At 41.3% G+C, this 23,168-nt stretch overlaps 1 protein-coding gene across 5 annotated transcripts in view; it reads right to left on the bottom strand.

Annotated features, from left to right (window-relative positions):
• The window catches only part of LOC111645754 (collagen alpha-1(XV) chain-like), a 54,064-nt gene that overhangs the window by 16,655 nt on the left and 14,241 nt on the right, over nucleotides 1-23,168 (bottom strand). For all 5 annotated transcript variants that reach the window (XM_087170679.1, XM_087170677.1, XM_087170678.1 and 2 more), the window contains exons 3-6: nucleotides 7,308-7,555; nucleotides 7,031-7,201; nucleotides 6,129-6,260; nucleotides 33-107 (exon numbers count right to left, since the gene is read on the bottom strand). In XM_087170679.1, coding sequence (XP_087026805.1) covers nucleotides 33-107; nucleotides 6,129-6,260; nucleotides 7,031-7,201; nucleotides 7,308-7,555 — 626 coding nt within the window. The remainder of the gene's footprint in view (nucleotides 1-32; nucleotides 108-6,128; nucleotides 6,261-7,030; nucleotides 7,202-7,307; nucleotides 7,556-23,168) is intronic.

The following is a 23,168-nucleotide window of genomic DNA, read 5'->3' as shown; positions in this document are numbered from 1 at the left end:
GGGCGGGGGGGTGTGTTTTCGTGCACACTCACATAAGGATCGTCCTCCTCACACTGGTCATCTGGGGCCGTGGGATCAGACTTCAACACCAGCTGCTGGATGGAGCCCTGGAGATTGAGAGGGGAGTGGAGGAATAGAAGAGATGTTATGCTGCGTGGTAATTAACTTCACTCTGTGTCATTAAGTTTTTATAGAAGCTTAGCGTACTTTTCCCACACACACCAGAAAACTGCCTCTGTCTGTCTGCATGACAGTTTATCCGTTTCTCTGTCCCTCATTACCCTGCACATTATTCCACACACACTAACACAAATATTCACACACCACCACAAACATCTAGCAGTCAAACAGGTGTCTTATCGTCGAAACTGCTGTTCTCCAACAACAATTTTCACATCAACCTAAAAAGCACCAGCGTATAATTTGAATATGCATGAAAATGCAAATGCTAAAGAGATGTGAAATAATTGAGCTGTCAAATATTGGCAGCACTTTTACTTATTGTCAAAATAACAGATTTTACAGTAACTGTGGTGCAGGTTTTGTGTTTTAAGAGTCAAAAGTCATTACACAAACATCATTACTGCCATTCACTATGCATCACTTTCCCTCATCCACCCCTGTAGTTACAGATTTTTTACTTTATATTGAAGTATAGTAAACAACAGAAACCCTGATTCAAAAATGTTGGCCCGGCTTTGAGGCCAGTAACAGCTGCTACACATCATGTCAGTGGGTCAGCAAGGGACCTGTGTAGGTGTTAAGACAGACAATTTAACACTGCAAACGTTTACCAGCAACTACTGTGACTGTACAAGCATCAGTGCTTCAACTGGCCAAGATTAATGACCGGATGCTAGAGGTCGCCCGACAATAAAACGTTAACAGAATTAATTCTGACCTTCTGTTCAAGGTCTCACTTTTCTAAGTTATCACCAAGTGTTGTAAAGCGAGTGTGTAAATATCTGATGTTTGCAACCGATGTTTAATCATTATAAAGTGGTGGTACTTCATCTGGAGGGGAAAAGTGTGTGTATGGTGTGCACACATACAATTGTAAATTTACATCAGAGAGTCAGTGGGGCTGTCCTCTTATTAGATCAGTAAAAACTCGCAAAAGCAATTTCAGCCAAGTTTATTGATATTGACTTTAGGCCAGAGGACGAACACCTGTTTTTAATGGAATGAAGCATGGCCTGTGAAATTCAATGGAGGTGGGGGGGGGGGGGGGGGGGGGGAGAGAGAGAGAATGGGTGGATATGAGTTGGGATGGCAACAAAATCAGAGACATCTGTTAGTGCAGTAAACAACACATCTGAAACAAACAAAGAATGCGCCACAGAACCTTTTCCCGTTCTTTTAAAAACAACCTTGTTATGTGAATTCCCCTTTAAATTGAGCCACAGAAACGTGGACGAATGATTCACATGGTCAAACTTTGTAAAACTTTGTAACTATAGGAACGTAAACACTTAACGTCACTGGGTGGATTTGTCAGTGCCAGGCTGTTTGAGTGACACATTTATGGTGGCATGCTCAAAAGCTTGTGCGCACACACACAGAGTTATGTCTATAACACAGTTGACTAAATTCCAACTTGCTCGAGTTTTGCTTTCTGAAACTCTCGACACACAAGTACAATCAATCTTCTAGAGTGTTTAGAATAACTCAAAGATAAAAGGCGAAGTAGCTGCTCACACTAGACAATGTAATCACATTTTGGGGGAAAAAACATGCACACATAGTGGAAAAGTGGAGACTCAAGGACAACCTAGGGACATAAAGCCGCTCCCAACAAAGCAAACCATTTATTCCAGGCTCAGGACGTGGTTTTTGTCATGATTGGAGATATGCTTTAGATAAGGTTAGGGTGTGCCTCTAGAGAATGAATTTAAGTCCACACAATGTCCTCAGAAATGACAAAAACACCAAAGTGTTTGAGCTAAAGGAAAAGGAAGCTTTAGAAGAAGATGCCTGTATGACTGTTAAGGCCAGACCCTTGTGTAGTCAGGAGGTTTGGGGTGCCAAATGTGAGGATGTATAATGGCTGCTCATGTGAGAGAACACTTCTGGCTTTGGGGTACAGCCAGACTGATCTGAGTTCAGTGACCAGAAATGATCCTGGACTGGGTGAGGTCTTCCTTTGAACCCGTTTCTGAGGACATTATAACTGACCCCTTTGTTCTAAATGAACATCAACTAGCATGTGCTGATGAACAGAGGCAGCAAATGGGTTTCAACAATGAAGAAGTTTTTAAACATAATGAGAAGATGCACTGATCCACTGATCATTATGTTTCTAGCAACATATCTTGGAGCTGAATCTGTGAGCGAACCCTTGTGGCATATTCTGAATAGTAACAATGCATATAAAATACTTTATACAGACAATTGTTGCCATTGGCAGTTAAATACAAGGTTATATGATGCTTCATCTTCGAGAACGCATTGTACAAGCTTGAGTCACCTTGTCTTTGTTCCAACTGTGCAACAGTAACTGATTTTTCTCAAACCCTTACTGTGGAGCCGAGCGCAAGTATCTAACCACTTCGGAGGCTGTGTTCCTCATTTGGGTTATAACATATCAGCCTGTATTTGATGTTGTATCACAGCCTGGATATGACTGTGTATATTTTACAGTCTGGGTTTTGTTTGGAGTGTTCACATGTCAGGGATGGCCAAGAGAAAGGTTAAGTACTTGCATGGTACTGCTCTGTGTCTGCAGTTACTGGCAGTCACCATGTTGAGGAGAAGTGTTGTTGCCAAAGCAACAGAGAGCAGGTCACTCTGGCTGCTCATGGCCAGATGTGTGTGTGTGTGTGTGTGTGTGTGTGTGTGTGTGTGTGTGTGTGTGTGTGTGTGTGTGTGTGTGTGAGAGAGAGAGAACTCTGAACACCATCGCCACTGTGTCCTGGGTCAAGACATATTTAACTGATTTCAAATATAAAAAAGAAACTGTGATACAGTATAGCCATGTGTTACATACACACTACGTAGCCTCCTCCTGCCACAAGGTGTCACTAGTTAATTTGATTAGAAAAACATCTACCATGACTTCTGGACTGTAAGGCGATACAGGATTAGATAGTAATTAAAATCGCTACTGTAGGTCCTCAGGATGTACAGTATTCACTATATGTTATTATCATTATATGTGATGCTTGTTGTTGATGCTTCTCACCTTTTGGGAAATAAACCCGACCTTGTGAAAAAAGAAGTTGCTTCAAACTGTAGCAAACCGTGATTCATGAGATTCTCAACACACAACAGGACACACTCTTGATCAAGACCATACTTGGCTAAGACAGTATGAGTAAGAAAAACACACTCCGTTGCTCAGGGAGAATCAGAAGATTTGTAAAAAGGATTGTGCACTCACTCACTCTGACGTAAAGATGGTGCCAGCCACACAAACATTTTCCAACACCAAACATGGGGCATGAAACTAAGGAAAACAAGACTATGAGTGAATAAATCAGTGTGGCAGAGGATATTTTAGCATATTTGCTTTTGCATGTGTGTGAGCGTCCTCCTGCAGAGAGCTGCTGCTGCTCCTCTTTGTCTGAGGGAAGGGAGCTAGTGGAAGAGAGGGAGCTTAGTGGGAGGAGAGATGATGGCTTCACTGGAGGTGTACAACTCTTCAGCAATTATGAGTAGTGTGCCTTCATTTATGACACCAGGTTTCTTTTTTTAAGATGATTTTTTGGCTTATTTGCCGTCACTTGACTGCGAAGAGGCAGACTAGAAACAAGGAATGAGTGGGTATGACCACCAAAATAAGTCCATGACTGGAATCAACACAGACGTTGCAGTTGTGGCTGCTTCTGTAACAACATTGTTAATGCGTTTGGTATGATGTCAACTTAAAATACTTGTTTCTAAATGGGAAGTAATATTAAGCATCCTAAAAGTAACTGGCCAGGTTATGAGAAACTCATAAAAAATAATGGCCGCAACTACCATAGTCCTCACTTCAAGACTCCTACTTTTAGGAGCAATTTACAAAGCCCTTTAGCACTAAAAGTGGGTGAGGGAAGGACTATTAACATCAGTGTTTTAGAAAAACACAACAATAATGAACCTTTTGAAAAACAATATGATGTTTTAGACAATTCTCTATGACTCTGGCATTGGAAGAACACAGTGTGTAGCACAGATGAAGTTGGAACACGTCAATGATCTCATACACGTGTTTCTGTTAAATACTTGAGATGAGGGGGCTAACCTCTGTTGCCTTTCGTTAAAGAATAGTTTGACAGCTATATCCAACAGGTGATTGGCTTCCAGGAGCTTAGAATAAAGACTAGAGGCAGGATCAAACTACAAGTCAAGCTCTGTCTAAAGCCCATTGTTCCATTAAAACACTGAGGTTTTCTTATACAAGTTCCATTTTTAATAAATTGGTATTATAGCAAAAGATATAACAAAATTTACTTTCTTCCCATGGCGCTTTGGCAGAAAGCCAGTAGCCAAGAGTCATGGTATAAAACAACAGCAATTTTATCTCAATTCAAATGACACTAAATTGAATTGCAATACTATGGGGGAAAACAACTTCCTGGTGTCTCTATTATCGGTTCAGTGACCCTGCTTCCCCACCAAGTCAATAAAAGTCTTCCTCTGTTATAAATAAAATGTCAGCCTCTGAAGTGACTCAAAACAATTGGGTTCAAAACATCAACCTTTTGAGACAATTCAAACATTACTTTTGCTCTACCAGATGAAGTTAGTTAAGCAGTAGAATACATCTGAAATTTTGAAATGGAGGCAAAGTGACGGGTTTTCTCCTCCCCATGATATAAATACCTATGTCAGAGCAGGTTTTAAACCACAGTAGGTAGTAGAAACCCTTTTGATAGGTTGCTCCAGAACAAAACTGACTCCCCTCTGAGACCAAAAACTCCTGAATAAGCAAACGCTCTCCCTCCCTGGCTCGCTACATGTCTTTGAAACTCGCCTCAGATTTCACCAATAAAATGTTAATGAGAGAAAACTTCTTGGCGATAAAAATTTCTTTCCACTGTCCTGGAAACAAAACATGTTTAGTTTTTTTTTGTAGTTTTTCTCGTCACACGAACTTACATAATAACAAATCAGGAGGAGAGGAAGAGGACAAAAGGTCATGATGCAGAAAAGAAGAGGCCTGGTTTTTGTTTTTAAAGTCACAGGGTAGTGCATTTTTCTAATTTAGACAAAGGCTATGAAATGATTTATTGATGATAAACTATTCTTATTAAAATGCAATAATTTCACAAAGTTTCAGATTTAACATCTTGATAACATTGAAAGCTCAGATTACTGTTTGGCTTTACTTGCTAAGCCATACAGAAAGCACACCATTGATTGATATTCCCTTTACACTGAACTATTTTCCTCTCATCATCCCTCCATCCCGACCACGCTGGGATCAGCACAGCTTTTCGCTGCAATTACAAAACAGAAAATCACAGATGATTGGGAGGAAAGTGCTAGAGCATTTACTGGTTCATTTTCTTTTACAAGAGCAGTGAGAGCAGAACACAGCATCGCATGTGTTACTATTACTTCTCCTGGATCTGATTCCTCAGCACTTCTCTATCACACACTCCTCATTAGAACTACACAGGGATATTTTTAACGGCAGATGCATGGGATTGGAACCTCCACCCTTAAGTCCTTGCTATTGTTTGATTGTGCTCCTATTAATTGGTGAACTGGCGACTGTGCTCTCAGCATAAGTCATTCAAGATGATACTATTGGCCATATTCCAAAAATGTAAATCACACACAGTTTGTCATTTATGAGGTCCCACAGGATGAGGCAGTGCTCATAAACACATGTGGTCATTCATTCCTTGTCTCCTGTGGTGGTCATAAAGCTGCCAACAAAGACGATTGTGTTCATGTCTCAAATGTAAAATAGGAAAACCTCCTGAACGCCACGTTTGTCTCTGCAGCAAGCGGCAGAGTCGACATCCATTTACAGCTCATTGATCCAACACATCTGACTCTAGGGATGAAGATGCAATGCAAGAGACACAGAGGAGGAAATCACGGTTTTAAATGCTACTGTGTCAAAACATTACAGATGGCATTGGCTTGGCTCGTGCACGTCTATAAACAAATACTCCCGTCCCACCCCGACTCACCACAAACCTCGCCATGCCTGTACCCCCAGCGTTTCCTACGAAGATCCCAGAGCTGGCCTCGAAGGTCAGAGGCTGAGGACTCCTGGTGAAGGCGACTCGGTGGTATTCCTCACAGTCCATGTAGAGACGCACCTGAGGTACAAGGGGAGACAGACACATATTTTACTTTAAGCTAAGAACATTGTTACCTGCAGTTACATACACATTGACAGATCATATTATCTGAGATTTCAGCTTAGTGTCATTTTCTTACAACATCTTCATATATTAAATAAACATCTGCAAAAGATCAAAGTGAAACATGCATATTTAACATGTGCAGACTTGACATCCTCTGACTTTGACAGCACCTAGTGGTCAACAATATCCACAGCGAATGTCTAATTTCTGAACTTAATGAATCAGAATATTGGTAAAGGATATGTCTGTTGATATTCTGTTTTTCTTCAAACTGTCAAAAGAAAATCCCATGAAACGACTGAAGCCAACAAATTTCATTCAATAACACGTATTGCCTGTGCAGCCAAAGGCTGTTACAGCTTATTCCTCTGCACCATAGAACTCCACTGTCAGCCAAAAACTATTAAAAACACATGAATGATCCACGCCGTTTCACCGAGTGACAAGTTCTTTCATTATGTTTATTTTGAGTGAGTATTTGTGATCTGTTTTTAAAGATTTACACTCCCACTTGTTGTTGAAATGCTTGTACATCAATAGATTTACCAAAAACAAAAGAGTCCCTCTTGCAAAGTAGATTTTTTTCCACTGTTTTATGAATAACATGCAAAATCCTCATTGTCTCCAGACTTTAAATACAGTGCAGGGATCAGTAGATCCAGTCGATCTTATCTTATCATCTTTACCCACACAAAGACATGAACTGAACCCAGTACACCCACCTCTGCCCCCTGTACAGTCAGGGTAAACCTCGCCCATCTTCCTGTCAGGTCTCCCATTTTGAAGGAAGCTGCTTCCTGGGTCCCACCTGTTGTTCCTGGGTCGGTGTAGTACAGTACAACTCTCTGGGAACCATCCTCCACCTCTGACAACGCTATACCTAAGTGTACAATCTTAACAGCAAAGTTAGATGTTAAAAACCATAATTTTATATGGAGGCAGAAAACAAATAGGTTATGACAGAGATGAGGAGAGTTAAATGCAATCACACTGCCTTACTTTTTGATAAGCATCAGTAATGGCGAACAGCATGCCACCGCGCCGCGTGGTGGGTTTAGCGATGACCGTGACAGCGAAGTCATTGTAGAATGGATCGGGAATGAAGGACTTTGTGAGGCGGCCAACGTTGGCATCCGGTCCAAAGCTGTAGGCCGGATAACCCTCGAAACCTGTGACGAAGGAGACGGAGGGGGGGAGGGGAACGCCGATCAACTCCGTCAGGTCCAAGGCTCCCTGAGAACCACGGTCTGCAAGAAACAAACATGGAGGTGGGAACCATGTTAGCAGAGGGGCAAAGAAAAATAAATCTCTCATATAACAGAGCGCATCATCGACCTACTGACACCTTCACCGGACAAAAAAGAACAGAGCTGAAAAGTCATCAAACAAAGCGGAACACACAAATTAATTACTGCTGTAAAACCATGTAGAAACAACATGGTATAAGGGTCCAACTCCAACACAGCAAATCAGGAGCCAGGCAGCTGCAGTGCTGCTTGGTACCTGGGTGTAGACAATATAATGATGCAGCTGCCATGCTGCATGCTGTATGCTGTGTGCTCTGTGTTTGATGTGTACTTGAAGGTGACAGGATAGACAGTCCACAGAGAGCAGGGGGCCAGTGCTGGACTACAGCTTATTCTTGCCTGGGGCTGATCCAACCTCGGGTCAGACGACTGAAAATATTAAAGCATTCCACAACGCAGACAGTCAAAGTTTCAATTATCCTCTAATTAATGGTTTAATTCCCCAACTGTACAGAAAAGATGGAGCTATAAAAGGTAATTAAACCTATGTTTACTAAAGGATGGAAACCCTAAGTGACCCTTGATAGATAGATAGATAGATAGATAGATAGATAGATAGATAGATAGATAGATAGATAGATAGATAGATAGATAGATATATATATATAGATATATATATCTATATATAGATATCTATATATATATATCTATATATATATAGATATATATATATATCTATATATATATATATATATAGATATATATATATATATATATCTATATATATATCTATATATATCTATCTATCTATATATATATATCTCTATCTATCTATCTATCTATATATATATATCTCTATCTATCTATCTATCTATCTATCTATATCTATCTCTATCTATCTATCTATCTCTCTATCTCTCTATCTATCTATCTATCTATCTATCTATATCTATATCTATATATAGATTTATTTATTTATTTATTTATTTTACATTAATTCTAGCTTGATCATGGAGTTCAGGTAGGCCTCAATGTCCCAGATTTCCCTCACACGTCTTCTCCAGGAGTTCACCCAGATCACTGTCAGACAGCCTGTGAGGCACCGATCTGTTCCAAGCAGTTTGGCTTTTACAGTTTGACAACATGTCAGATACACCCCATAAAGTTTGCCAAGAGGCTGAGAGGGGGCTTCGGTCTGTCTAATGCCCCCACCCATGTCATCATATTCTGCATACTTACCATTATTGTATGCACGGCTGAATGCACATTTGCCTGCTCTCTTCCTGTCCGTCAGTCACTCACACATAAATGAACACACACACGGGTTCTCAAGCATGCTAGACTGCATGTGCATACACTGTTAGTCTCTCTCCAACAGACATGCAAGCACTTTTTGAATGCCCATCTACCACAACATCTCCTTTCTCCTCTTCTTGCGCACACACACACACACACACACACACACACATACACACACACACCCACACACACACACACAATCTCTCTCTCTCCACCACACCTGGTTCTCCTTAGTGGGAGGACCCCTGGAACAATCGTCTGTTCTTTGAGTATGGGCAGCGGGGTATAGATGCTGGGCATCTGGAAGGCATTAGGCAAGACCAATACACACGTGCTGCACAGTGGCAGCTCCTGTAAATTAAGCTTTACCGCGTGGCATGCGTGTATGAGTGAGTGAAGGAGCAGCAAAGACAAAGAGAGAGGGGAAAAGAGAGACCTAGATGAAGATGGAGAGCGCCGAGATTAACACTTCTACAAGTGCAGTGTGTGTGTGTGTGGCCAGTAAGGCTCCCCACAGGAAGCAGGGCACACTTCTTCCCCCATGCACTAATAGGATTGAAAGCCCTACAGACTGTGGCAATTAAAAAATAACAATGAGGTGCAACCCACACCGTTCTGCTGTGTGACCTCCACTGTGGCTGAATACTTTAACGAGGCTGGACTGTAGTTTACAGCTGCTTCCGTCTCTGGGATGCTTGACACAGTGAAATATAAGCATGCTAAAACAAGCTTTAATATTTTCCAAAGACTCTGACTCATTTCTGATTCCAGAGAATCCTGGAATCAGAAAGTGGTGACTGGTCCGTTGGCTGCCTCCCCGCTCGACGCAGACGTTACTCTCTATCTTCTGTGTTGTCAGTGGTAAAGTCCTGCCAACAGCACGTCTGCCAACATTCCCAGAGGTCAGCCTGTCACTCCTCGTCCTCTTTGCCCAAATGTGACATCACCCCAGATGTTCCTCTACTAGGTCAGAGGCTTAACAGCTGGGCAGATCGCCATGGAAACTAGAAAGATACACTCACTGAACTTGCTCAAGTTCTCATCATGAGGCAGGTGCTTTGCAGAGTCAACATTTCTCCTGTGTCCATGCATCATCCCATCAGCGTATTCGCAATAAACAGCTGATCGTGGTGAAGGAATACGGCTTCACTGATGACTTGTGAATCTTAATAATGCTGTCAGTCGTGAAAGTGGAGTAGTGAAACATCCCAGTGCAGGACAATGTCAGCTGTGAGTAATTCCATCTCCGGGTGTGACTTCAGACGGATCAACCTTGGCTGAGTCTGAGCACCACCTGCACTGGAGCAGAGGAGGAAGGCTCAAGAGATACAGTACATGTCCTACAGCTAATGTTCACAGTAATACTTTCAATGTGTATAAATGAAGTACAACATGCTGCCAGGTGATTAAGTCATCGAGGTGGTGAGCTGACCTCTCTGTTCCTGGGAACTTGTCTTTGAGCACTGTGAGGACAGGACTTTAACTTGTAATTTTAGTGCAGACATACAGTTATAGCATATTTAATTTCACAAGAAAGCAAGGGGGAAAAAACCCTATTTTTACTATGTATCATTATGTAACCATATGTTTTAAGGATATGTCGCATGTATGGTGCCGAGTCCTTTTATGGAACAATGACGCTGTAGAAAAATCAGACATTAACGTCTCCACAAACAGCAGCTTCAGCAGACCATGATGCAATGGGGCTCAGTCGCATTATTTTAAGTAAGAAGCAAAGGAACCCAGGTTGAAGAAAAATATACAGTTACCGCATTTTTTTTTTTAAAAATAGCATTATTTCTGTATAATAAACTGAAAAAGTCAGTAAACGAGGCTGATTGTACTGTAGGTGTATGAGGGTGTGTGTTTGTGTGTATTTACAGGGTATCTTGTGTTTGCATGCCTGCTCCCTTTCCAAATGAGCAACAGACAATCCAAACACTGCTGTCTCCACAGAAACATTTCTTAAAAAGGGTCAGTGTGTTTTGGCAGAGTGTGTCTCTTACTGAGAAAATCCCAGTGTGACACTCTGTTATGGCAAAAGCCAGACTATTATGAATACAATAAAAGACCAGTCTTAAGCACCACTTAATGACATGAGCAGCACCATTCCAAAATGAAGTGGCCTCTTTACTTTTGTGATAAAAGGGTTGTTTTAATAAAATAACTAACAGCACAATGTCTGCACAGTTCGATTTTAAAGGGTTGGCGACAACTTATCAGCCCTTAGTTTGTAACATACATATTCATCAACAAGGTAATTCATGATAAGTTATGGATCTATCAAAAAAAAAAAAAAAAATCAAGATCAGTAAATACTTTGCTTGGCTTTCAACATTCACTGCACGAATGAACAAAATGCTTCACTTAATATCACATCAGCACAGACACCTAAAGGGCAAAATTCCTTGTGCATCACAACTGATAATCTGTTTACTTGAGAAGGGAGATTTAATAAAAGCACACACACACGCACGAACAAATTCCTATTCTGATGTACAAATACACATAACTTACTCACATTATGAACAGAACAAAACAGGTGTCTTCTCTTACTCATACTGTACAGAGTGTGCACTTTTTATGACACTAAGGTACATGCAATAAAACAAGATGTAAATTTCAGTGTAACCGATTTTTGGTCACATTATAACAACATCTACTTCAAACAAAATCAGATTCTCATTTGTAGGTCTGGTGGGGGTGCACCCCATAGTGGAAAGAACTAGTCGGTTGTGGGTTTTAAAATGTGTGTGCTTGGCTAAGATTTTTAGATGTTAAGGTCTGATCAGAAAAGGGAAAAACAGAAAGAAATGTGGGTCATAATAATGTGGTGATGATAGACATTGTATTTGGAAAACTTTAACTGGCTCCGGCCAAAGTAGCTCAGCTGTCAGTCAGTGCACAGCAGTTTGTAATGAGCTGCCACATGTGATGAGAGACTCAGAGTCTGGAATCTAATCAAACCTCAACCATCTGTAACTCCACATCATCACAGATAGTCAGATAGGAACATGTTTATGGATCTTATCGGGTCACCTCTATATGTGCATGTGTATTCACAAACACACACAGCCGTGATCCAGAACAAACAGCTCATAAACTTTTTTCATACATTTAGAGACGTGAAACCTCTGTGGCTGTGGTCACACCACATTTTATAAAACACACTGCTGTCTCTCCCAGAGGTTCTCTCATTATGTAATCACTTTAACCCCTTGTCTGTTCCCATAAAAACTAACTACACTGACTTGAACTGGGAAGGTATATAAAGGACACATCTGCCAGAAATCACAGCAAAAATCTCAGACAATCATGATGAGAGTCAGCTCTGGGGAAAAAAGATTGCAATAATGAGCTGAGACCGCTGGGAAAACAAAAGCCAGACAACAAACAAGGCAGAAACACTGTAATAACTTGTTCATTTGTTGAATGAAATGGTTACTTCTTGCCAGCAGATTTTGAAATATTAAATGTCTGAGTGTCCTTGAATGCAACAGCAGGGAATTCACCTGCTAACAATTGCATTTTGGGGGAACAATAACATGCTTTGGAGATAAATATGAAGGCAATAAATCATGTATGCGATTAAATCAAATGGCTGATTAAAGGTTGGGGATCAAAGATTTGTGTAATGAGGAAAATAATTACAGTCAAACGCACTTGCTTTGTATCTAATAAGCCAAAACATGCAGAGATTCTGGTATAGTTTTAAGCTTTTAATGGACCAAACAGTCGTTTAACACCTGTTTAATTTTGAGGAGGCTTCCTGACAACCAGATGTCCTCCTAACATCTGCGTGATGGCACCAAGTTTAAAACAAACAGTGATTTCCTTTCTATTCTGTTCCATACAACTAGAGATTAACTCTTTCTAAAAGGGCCTCATGTCATTCACTCAGGTAGACAAAACAAGACATCACCGCAGTGTTTGATTGACAGGGGAAGATGTGATGTCAGCCGTGTGTTGTTGCGAAAAGCAGGAGGTTCTGGATAAATTGCAAAGACCACACAGAATGTATATTCAACCCGTGAGTGCGTACATGCATGTGTGTGACCCGGTGAGGCTACGGGCCTCTCATTTAGCACAAAGCCGCTCTGTTAGCGTCCAAGCTGAAGTGCCAAGTCAGCGCAGTCATTAAGAGGAGGAGAGTGGAGCGAAGAGTAGACTGTGATCAAAGACTCCCGGCGCTTAGCTCACTTAGCTGGAGATGGATGGATCCTGTACAGGATGATGTCAGAAATAAAGGCACTGCTTCCACTTGTGTGAATATCTGATGGAAGAGATTAAGCTTGTCTGGGTTAGCATAGTGTATAAATGATGTGTTTCTTGACTTTGATGACACCAAGTCTGCTTAAACAATAAAATATTATTTGCAGAAGGAGAGAAAGACCCAGCTACAGAAGTTCGTAAATCTAATTTTCAACCTCAACGTGTTTATTTTCTGAACGCCTTTGCTTTACACGCATGTAGCAGAGTATATTTTCATTATCACTTATGTAAGCGAGGATGGAAGGAAATCCCATTCTCCCCAAGTCCAAGGAATACTATAGTCATGTGCCAGTGGGAATATGACCAGTGAACCCAAAATATGAGAAAGACAAGTGGTAACTTTATCACGGGAAATGGTTTTCATGTTCAAGTAGAAATGTGAGATTCATATATCTAAGGAATGAGGTAGCACCTGCGTATGCGCCTCTCCTGTATGTTAGGAATGTCATAGTCATGCTGAGGTTGGAATTAGAGGCCTGTATAGATCATGTGCGCAGAAACACACAGAATGTCTCAAAATCAGCAAGCTACCAGATCTGCTCGATTTGATAGAGCCATTCAGACAGGTTTTTATCCAAAATAGAATTTGTGGTTGATACTGCATCTATTTATTCCTCCCAGTGGGGAAAAACTGATTACATGGTGTTGCAAGCACCTTACTGCAGCAGCAGAACCATATGAGCCACACATGGAAACAAATACTAAAAAGATGTACTGAAGATGATTAGTATGGGAAAACATCCCCTACGGTTTTAAGGGTGGGCTCACCCAAAAATTAATTTCCAACATCTTTTTAGTGGAAGCCACGTATATAACTTTGGTTTTATTTGTTTTTCTGTCTCCACCCAGCACAACAGAAGTGAATGGAATTCTGATTAATTTACAAAAACCAAGAAAAACCAACATGACTCACTGAATGATTTTCACTGGAACGGCTTTCTACTGAAAGAAAGTCTGTTGACAGTGTCAGTATCTCAAAATGTTTGCAAATAAAACCAAAACCGTCTGCATGGCTACATTTCTTTGTGTGTGTGTGTATGTGAACACTTGAAGCCTAAATCAGAATTTAGGGCTGTAAAAGAACTGTAAATTCATCCCAGATACACCTACTTAGTCCTTATGAAGCACAGTTACAATGGAGTCCTTCATAGGCTGGGAAATACAAATAAATATGTGGAGTAAATATGTGGGGTTTCCAAAGTGGGACGTTACCTACTGCAGCTTTAATATACAGCAATAATATAAAAAGGGGCTTGTTCTCTGTTTGGTAAATCCTGAAATGTCAGCATCCAGTTTCCTTTTAAGTAACTTTGCAGTGACCTCTCAAAAACCTTTGCAAAAGAGTTCAATTTCTGCACAACATCATACCATATATAAAAATTTTAAAATATTAAATATGTACAAAAAGTGAGCTCCAGCAATTCTAATAAATGAAGCCAACATGAGTTCATGTTCTAATGGGCCTACAACAGACATCAGCACAAACACAGCACAGCTGATTATCCCATAAAATGGAAACAGCTTTTATAGCTATTTAAATTTCAACTGCTGGTGAGATGAACCAGATGGTTTACGAGAATCTGAATAAGCCGTTTCAAAGCTTGCCATCCTGGATGCTGGAGCAGACCCAAGCATATCTCCACAGGTATTGTAATTCGTATTTGGATAAATCCCCAACTTCTCTTTTTAAGCTATCAGCACTCTCCATTTGACAATTAGTCTCCACCGGAAAGGCCGTGACAGACTGTTTGGGTTATTTCCTGCTCAAACTTATGAGGTCATAACATTTGGGAACACTTTAAATGACAGGATTGTGTTTAAAACGAAGTTTCATAAGAGCCCGTTTTCCTCATTGCATACCACATTTATCAGTGTTGATGCTGAGTAGGTGTGCACCACATTCATTCTCGATGGCTGGTTATGTAAACAAAGTACGCCTGATGGAGCTGTCGAGAACATAAACCACAACAATGTGGATTTGTTACTGACTCCAGAAGAGAATAAACTCCTGTCTGCATTAATTTGCCGTTACCAACTACATCACCACCCATCACATCCAAATTCTATCTGCAGGATTTCATAACCAATCAGTTTTCCATGACATACTATGATCTTGGCTCAGCAGCGCTGCTCTACAAAGTCTCAGTGCCAAGACTGCTCAACCAGAACTCTGTTCATGTCCCCGATTAACCCCTGTAGAGAGCTCTGGTCTCCATGGAAGAAAAAGAGCCACTTCAGCATTGTGCTCGGGGTCTGATTATTCAGGCATGAACCATTAGTTCCCTGGGTAGAAAAATAAATAAATAAAAGAAAACGCAATTAGCTATTCGGGTAAAGGGAAACAAATCCCAAACCTTAAATGTTTTGGGGGAAATTCCACAGTAGCCAAACCAGTATAAATAATACAATGATCCCGCAGGGAGGAAATGATAAGCTCAATGGAGAGCTAATGCTAAGTGGCTTTAGTTGCAGACTGAGTAATACAAATCACTGGTTAGTTTATTCAAAACTGAAGGTATTTAGAAAACTTATCAAAAAGAAAATCATTTACATACAACAATGGATTCTTCAGATTATGATAAAATTTTGACCATATTTTTTTAGTCTAAAGTTTAGCTGGAAAGCTTTCGCACAGGACCAGCCAAATATTAAATTTCTTACCACTATAAGTGTTGTCATTGCCACTGGACATTTGAAACTCTATGCTTTTTGTGTTAAGAGTTCAGGGACAGTCACAACAACCTTCTGCCAACAGACTGATTTCTACCAACTCCTTCCAATGGGTTTCACATGATACAATTTGTCAGATGTTGCCTTGAAATTAAGTGAAAACACCACAATGCAACTGTTACCCAAACAGGCACACCTCTTTGTGTTGTTGCTAAACAAGCGAAAGCTCCAGTTTCTGCTCCAAGAAATGACTCGCTGTACCCACCGCAATAAAATGAGGCAGTGCACACTGTCTCATCCTTATTGATGCCAGCTGCAGTACTGAAACCACCAAGCAAGACTTCCAGATGTGAGGAGATGAGTTTTTATTATTGCACAGACTGGATTTTATCATTGATTTATTTGTATCCGTTTGTGATTTCCATAGACAGTATTGTAGGGGCAGCTGAGAAGTGTCCAGTATGGTGAACTCAGTTTTGTATCTAGCTTTTTGCTGATGATGTGGTTCTGTTGGCTTTTCTTGGACTGTGGCCACCAATATGCAATGGATGAATTGGTTGGGTTTAAACATTGCTGATTGGGAAGACTTTGTTGCAGAAGTGGCTCAAGCTCTTTTTCACGAGTGACTACAACAGGAGCAGTAGTCCAGCTACTTTCCAAACCATCAACTACGGTCAAGTTTTTAGTAGGGATAGATAGATAACCGAGTCAAACACCGTGGGATCCCCAGGGGAGAGCAGACACCTCTGGGCTACTTTGATGAACTTGCTACCACCGTGCCTGGACCAAGGTAAGTGGCAGAAACGAATGGTTGGACTTTATAAATCAATACACTGATAAAGCATCACTGATTTCCCCATTTTCCTGCATGTTTTCTGACCTGAAACTGCTGCTCTAACCATATGGGAATACACATTGGATTCTAGTGGACCAGTCAATAACCACAGTGTCTACGGGGGCTGTTCTCATGGAATTGCTGCCAGTCTTATAGCAGTGTCCATGCAGTATTGTGACAGAAGCTCCCACTGTTGTCAGCCAAAGAAAGTGAGTGCTGTTCTTCAGCAGGATTAAGGAATCATTCATCGCCACGTTGGGTTCGTCTTCTTCCTTATGGTGGATGGGGGTGGATTTCGAGGTATATCCATCATTTTGAGATTCCAGCTGTCTCTGGATGGACCTTTGTATTTTCCCACCCAAGGCTCGATTGTTGGCGTACTTAGAGGACCTTCTGCCAGTGGCCAAACCCTATACCAGAAATTTTACTTTATTTGTATTTATTTAATTTAGCCAAAAGATGCCATGTTATATTGAAGCTGCAACAATGAGTCTATTACTAGTTAGAAATCTTGTCTTAATGTAGCTTTAAAAATGTCTCTCTCTCTGTAGCTCTCTCACACTGCACTACACACACACACACACACACACACACAAACAAACACACACACACACACACACACACACACACAACGGGAGCCTTATGTGTGACAGGTAAAGTGAGGTCTGGACTGGGGTAAAAGGGGCTGAGCGGTAAGCAGAGCGCATTCTTGTTTTTCATCCAACAGTCGTCTTGGGGAGCAGGGTTGACTGTTTCTCAGTGAGGCAGTCCAGCTACTTCTCGGCCGGTGGTCTTACAGACGACCGTCCACTAAATGTATGGTAATGTATACAGTGGAAAGCATTCAGTGAAATACACTAATACTGTTGGTGTAAATCTGCTCTTTGATCCGCTTTCTCTTCCGCTGCATTTTTTGTGCAAATGCAAACACTTTATAGAGTGTGTACAGTATGGTCGAATGCACTGGATCTAAGCATACACTGAGCACAAAGATGTCCAACTTAAGTGCACTATAGGATCTTAAGTATTAATCTTTTATTCAGTGTCCCCAAAAATAGCTGTAATTTTCATCACAAACATCATCCATCTTCGTCAGGTTCTTAATACGTCTTGGAAAAACAGACGTCTGCCAGGAAACACTGAGGTTTTTAAATGGTAGCACTGCTGTAGGTTTCGCAGGGGGTTAGGGGTCTCAGTGTGACTCCAGCAGACCGTGGAACAGGAGTGTATAATGACTTCCTAATGACAACAGTGTAATTGTAGCATCCAGGAGGAGAGGGGGTCATTTCAGGTCAGGGCAGAAAAAGCTTGCAGTGTCATGATTTATGTCCACGATGTTTAACTTTTTTAAAATATCGTATTTATACGCAGAAACGGGCTTAGAATTTCCTCTTTGGTCCAAACTGGGCATTTCATGTTACAAATAATTTTAATTTATATCCCACCTGCTATACTTTTCATACTCCTCCCATGTCGTGTTTCACTCAAAGAATCGTTTCTTTTCAGAGGTGAAAACCCGAGTTCAGGAATCTATTTGGCTCAGTAATATAGGAATTCAAACCATCCCTGCAGATTTAAAGCTGTTTTGGTGCGAGTCTGGACCAGCCATTCAAAGGTCTGGAGCGTGCCCATATAAGCCGACACTGGACAGGACTGGGGTCACTGATAAGGGTCTTTTTTCTCCGTATCCGTACAAGCCGGCCAGGTCCAAGGCTGCAGAGTGCCAAAGGCCGAATAGTTTGAGTCGGTTAGTGTCAGCGGAGCCAAGTATTCCTCCCGTCCGTATAACCAGAAACACACACAAACACATGTCTATGCACACACACTGCCGCCAGCTCCCTGCTCCTTCAGAGTTCTTATCTTCCATCTCAATATGGGGCACCGACTTGGCAGCGGCAGCGAGAGAACAGGATCACCTTTGTAAAGTTGAATATTTGCCGTATTTTTTCTTAAATTTTTCACTTAATCCCCTCAGGTCACTTTTCAGCACAATATCCGAGTTACGTGCAGCTTTCAGGTGCATACTTAAAAAAAAGAAGAGGTTAAACATGCATGCTCAGGTATACAGCTAAAGGCAAACATCTGTAGCCCTATATGTCCAAATCCCATTTTAAGTGTGATTCAGTAGAGTTAAAAAACACAGTATTTTTCTGATTATACAAGCCAAAAATAACTGTGGAAAATCTAATGTTCCCTAAATGTCATCATGGCAAATTTGGAATTTGCTTATTTAAGAAAACCTCAAATACACAAGATATCCTCAATAGTTGGAAGGAGATTTTATGCAGCATACAAACGATGAAATTCTTGAAGAAATAAAAACCTATCACAATATTATAAATGACACAGGAGGACCAAATACAACAGAAGCTGGTCTTCTTCCTGAGCCTGAGATGATTGCAGTGATACTTTGAGTGATTCCGGAGGAAATGGAAAAGGTAAAGAGACTCACGGGTAAAGTGGAGAAGCCTCAGAAGCATGTAAAAAGTCAACAATGGTCAGCAAGCAAACACCACATTAGAGGAGCAATTTACCACATTAAACCATTGTTTTTGCCTTTTCCTTTTTTCCTAAAGTTCAAATTTTATTACCTCTCATTACCATTTGGATTTGTTAATATATAATGTGTTGCCTCATAGTGTTTAAAACTTTTTGGAAGACCTTCTGCCCCGCTCTGCCTTCAAGTTAATTAAAGGAGCTGGTGGTAAAAGCGGACATCCACATGGGTCAAATGTCATGGGGCTCCGTGTAAACGGCACGTTGTTTCGGCTTACCCCAAGCTGTGTTTAACCAGCTGTAGAAACTGCACTCTGACCAAGGTGTCAGAGGAATGATGGGATAGCTTAAAAAAAAAAAAAAATACACTGCCTGTTTTTGGCAGCTTGCCGCCACAATGTCCAGCCCTCAAAGTAGAGCTTGTGGAGAGAAGGTGCAAAGCCTCTGTCTCAACTGAAATTAATTTGATGAATGAGCAAGAAGAGACAGAAGAGAATGGGAGTGAGGAGAGGTGATAATGTGGAGGAGAAAGGAGCAATCAATCACTTATTAAAAGAGAGGAAAGGTGCAGAGCTTCTTTCTCACTTTATCAACAAAACAGCTGGGACCTTTTAACGCGGCCGTGCTTTGTCATGGCTCCTGCCAGAGGAGAAAGAGAGAAGAAGAATAAAAGGAGTCGAAAAATGCTGACTGCATGAGTGAGAAAGAAAGAGTGAGGTGGGCAAATGAAAAAAGCCACAACTGAAGGATCAAGAAAACTATAACCGTAGCAAATGTAGAAAGGTGCACATAAGGGATCAACATCTGTAACTAAACATCGCCCTGTGACCTTTTCATTTTCATCTATATCAGCTCCTCGAGCCATAAAAGAAATCTCTTAAGATCCCCTTTCCTTGTTTTCCAGTGATGGGTGCCAAAGCTTTGCAGTCAGGCAAAGGTTTGGCCTGTCTGTGTTCATCACATAGAAGATACTCATGTAGCTTATCCAAACTGTTCCTACAGTGAAAGGGTGGAGGGGGGGCAGGCTGAGTACTACCATCTGCTTTAACTCTGCAGTGTGAGTTGTTCGCTACAGTTTGAAAAGCGGGCCCTCGGCCAGTCCACTTGCAGTCCGGTCCATTCGTTCACTTGAGTGTGGCTGTTTGGCTGTTGCTGTTTAAAGAGTCCTGACCGGCCTGGATGACCCCACTGCAATGTCCTCATTTCAAATCAAATTATGTTCATTCTGTAGATATATTCACTCTTTTCACAGACCATAACGGAGCCACTTTCCAAATGTAGTGCCTATAAAAGATCCCCGTTAGTCATACAGACAAGGGCGTAGGAAGACAATAGTGTGCTCATTGCCAAAGAACTGGATGCACAAGTTCTTGATGCGTGCGCAAAACCCTGACCTCAACTTCATCCAGCATGTCTGGAATGAACTTGAACGCCACCCGTGAACCAGGCCTTATCAGCCAACACCAGTGTCCTACCTCACTAATTCTCCTGTGGCTTATTATAAAGACCAGTGTTGGGTTATAAATGCCTTGTGGTTTGAACGTCGACTTACTGTAACTACTTCTGGTTGTGTTTTGGTAACTCTCCAACCCACAGCTCCTCCAGAGTTTTACTTTGTCTTCTCTGGGGCCCGGCCAGGAGCTGCACAGAACCACTGAGTTATCGTCTGCGATATCAGGCCATACCATGGACCGAGGTCACCAAGGGCAAGAACTTCTCGGTTCAAACAAATTACGGTTAGCTACTGCCACCTGGGTGGAGCTCCCTCCATCATGTCCACCGCAATTACTCCTTATCACCAGATTAGTTGCCAAAACGGTGCAGTTTTCCACTGTAAGCAACATTCTGCTTCAAAAGACCTCAAATGAGTCCCCTTGCACCCAAACTGTCTCCAACTTCATTAGTCAATCAGTAGCTAAATTGGGTCAAAATATAGCCCTGGTTCACCCCACAGAGGAAATGACCCCAATCCTTGACCCCAGTGTCCTACAACAACCGAGAACACTCAGCAGCTGTTAGCATCATTTGTCAGGTGGAAACCAGGTCAAGCTCATTGGCTTTTTTATTTTAACTTAAAATTCCTCTTGTCTTTGAAGTGCTTGAAGTGTTGTATCCACAACAAAAGCCGAACCTTTTTAGGAGGACTCCTTTGGAAGTGGACAAGCATTTGTTTCATAAGTTGTTTAGAGAGCAGTTGAATTTCTCTTGTCGGGGGGTGGTGCTCAATTCTAGTTGTCAGGGCAAAACTCAGAAAAGTATGTGAATTGGTCTAATCTGCAGGATTTAGACAGTACAGAGTATGTTGAACTTGGCCTGAATTTGACATGGAAGATAAAAAGTGGAAATAAGAGAGGGAGGAAGAGAAAGCATTTAGTTTAGATTGAAAAAGAAGGAAGACGACAAAGCAAATAGCAGATTAAGAAAAATGCAGAGTAAATACAGAGCGCAAGATAAGAAAGACAACTCTTAAAATTAATAAGGACTCTAAAGGGTGAACAGTTGGATCTGCCAGCTCTTATTCTTATGTAAAATGTTTGTTTTTTTAAATCAGGGATTGAAGGGATGAGTACAAGTTATATTGTTTGTGCCACATGTTCCTCGTTCGCCTCTGGTCTTGACTGAGTGTGAAGAAAATTACAAATTCTGATTTCAATTAAAACAAACACGTAAAAACAACAGACAAGCGGCTGTGTGTTCATTTCTCAGCTTCATGACCAAGATCCCTACAGTGCATTTACTTCTAATATGCACTGTAACGCTCCAGCTCCTCAGGAGCCCCACAAGCCAGTCTCTGCTCCATCTGCTGCTCTGCACCACGGACACATCAGTCCTGTTTTTACAGTCAAGCCTCGTAGCTTCCAACATGTTTTCATTTGCCATATTCTCAGTTGTGTGTGTATTGCTCCACTGAGAACATCACTGACTTGTGCGTCTCCATAGCATCAACTTGTCAATGAAAGCTTGTTTTGTGTTTAGCTTGATGACAGGTTTTGATGTAATGCCATCAGTGTTGGCCCAACACACGGAAAAACTATAGAAAGGTCTTCACTTCTCTTGACTTCAACAGTTTGAAACTTTTATAGCAGAGATGAAACAAAAAGGAGTAAAAGTTATTTTGTTGTTACTGGCTCTAACGCCTGCTGCTCCATCCTGTTGAGCATAAATTTGAAAGTGAGTGGCAGACATGGAAAGAAGCCAGTGAGGTTTTCCTTGTGAGTGCCGCCTCTTCTTTATTTAAAGTACAGCAAAGAGAGATGATAAGAATGAGCGCTGCATCTACTGACAAAAGAAGCAATAGCCCCAAGTGCTGAAGACTATAGTTGCAGTCAGTCAGTCTGAGGTGACTTAATATGAAGCAGATCAATGCTAAAACAAAGCACGGGCGCACTATTAACAGTAATGAACATGAAGCTACAGTATCAGCTACTTCAGTAGGGCCTGAGTCTTTCACTAATGACCAACTTTTCAACTACTAACCAGTGAAATTCAATGTCTTTCATTGAATAAAAAGTTCAGAAAAAAAAGACGCAGTCAATTCTTTACTCCTGGAAACACACACACCAACAAAACCTGTCCCCTCTCTCTTCTAATGAATAGTCTTGGTGTTCTGCAGAACGAGCAGTTTGATTTACAGAGCCATTGTTGAGGTAACTTTATCCAGAAGCGACTGTCCGTCAGTTCAGCTGCTCTGAAGATGTATATATATATATGTGTGTGTGTGTGTGTGTGTGTGTGTGTGTGTGTGTGTGTGTGTGTGTGTGTGTGTGTGTGTGTGTATATAAATGTGTGAGTTACTGCACGGGTGTAAAGCTTTCCAGATTTAGAAGCTGGCCTCTGTCCTTGCTAACAGTCTCCCTCTAACAGAGGAGATTGCACATAGCTGTTAGCCTCCATAAAAATCCTCAACAAGTACCTGCTGGCACCCGGACAGCCTCTTTCATCCCCAACATCTGACCTGGAGTCAGTTTCCGCATCCAAGAGATAAACTGACAGCGTGACAATCTCGTCAGCACACACAAAATATCAGCATCAAACTTTCTG

The sequence above is a fragment of the Seriola lalandi genome, unplaced genomic scaffold (genome assembly GCF_002814215.2).
Source record: "Seriola lalandi dorsalis isolate HSWRI2012SDOR001 ecotype SW California unplaced genomic scaffold, Sedor1 jcf7180002054956, whole genome shotgun sequence".
Classification (NCBI taxonomy): domain Eukaryota; kingdom Metazoa; phylum Chordata; class Actinopteri; order Carangiformes; family Carangidae; genus Seriola; species Seriola lalandi.
This window is presented reverse-complemented; position numbering and strand designations above follow the sequence as displayed.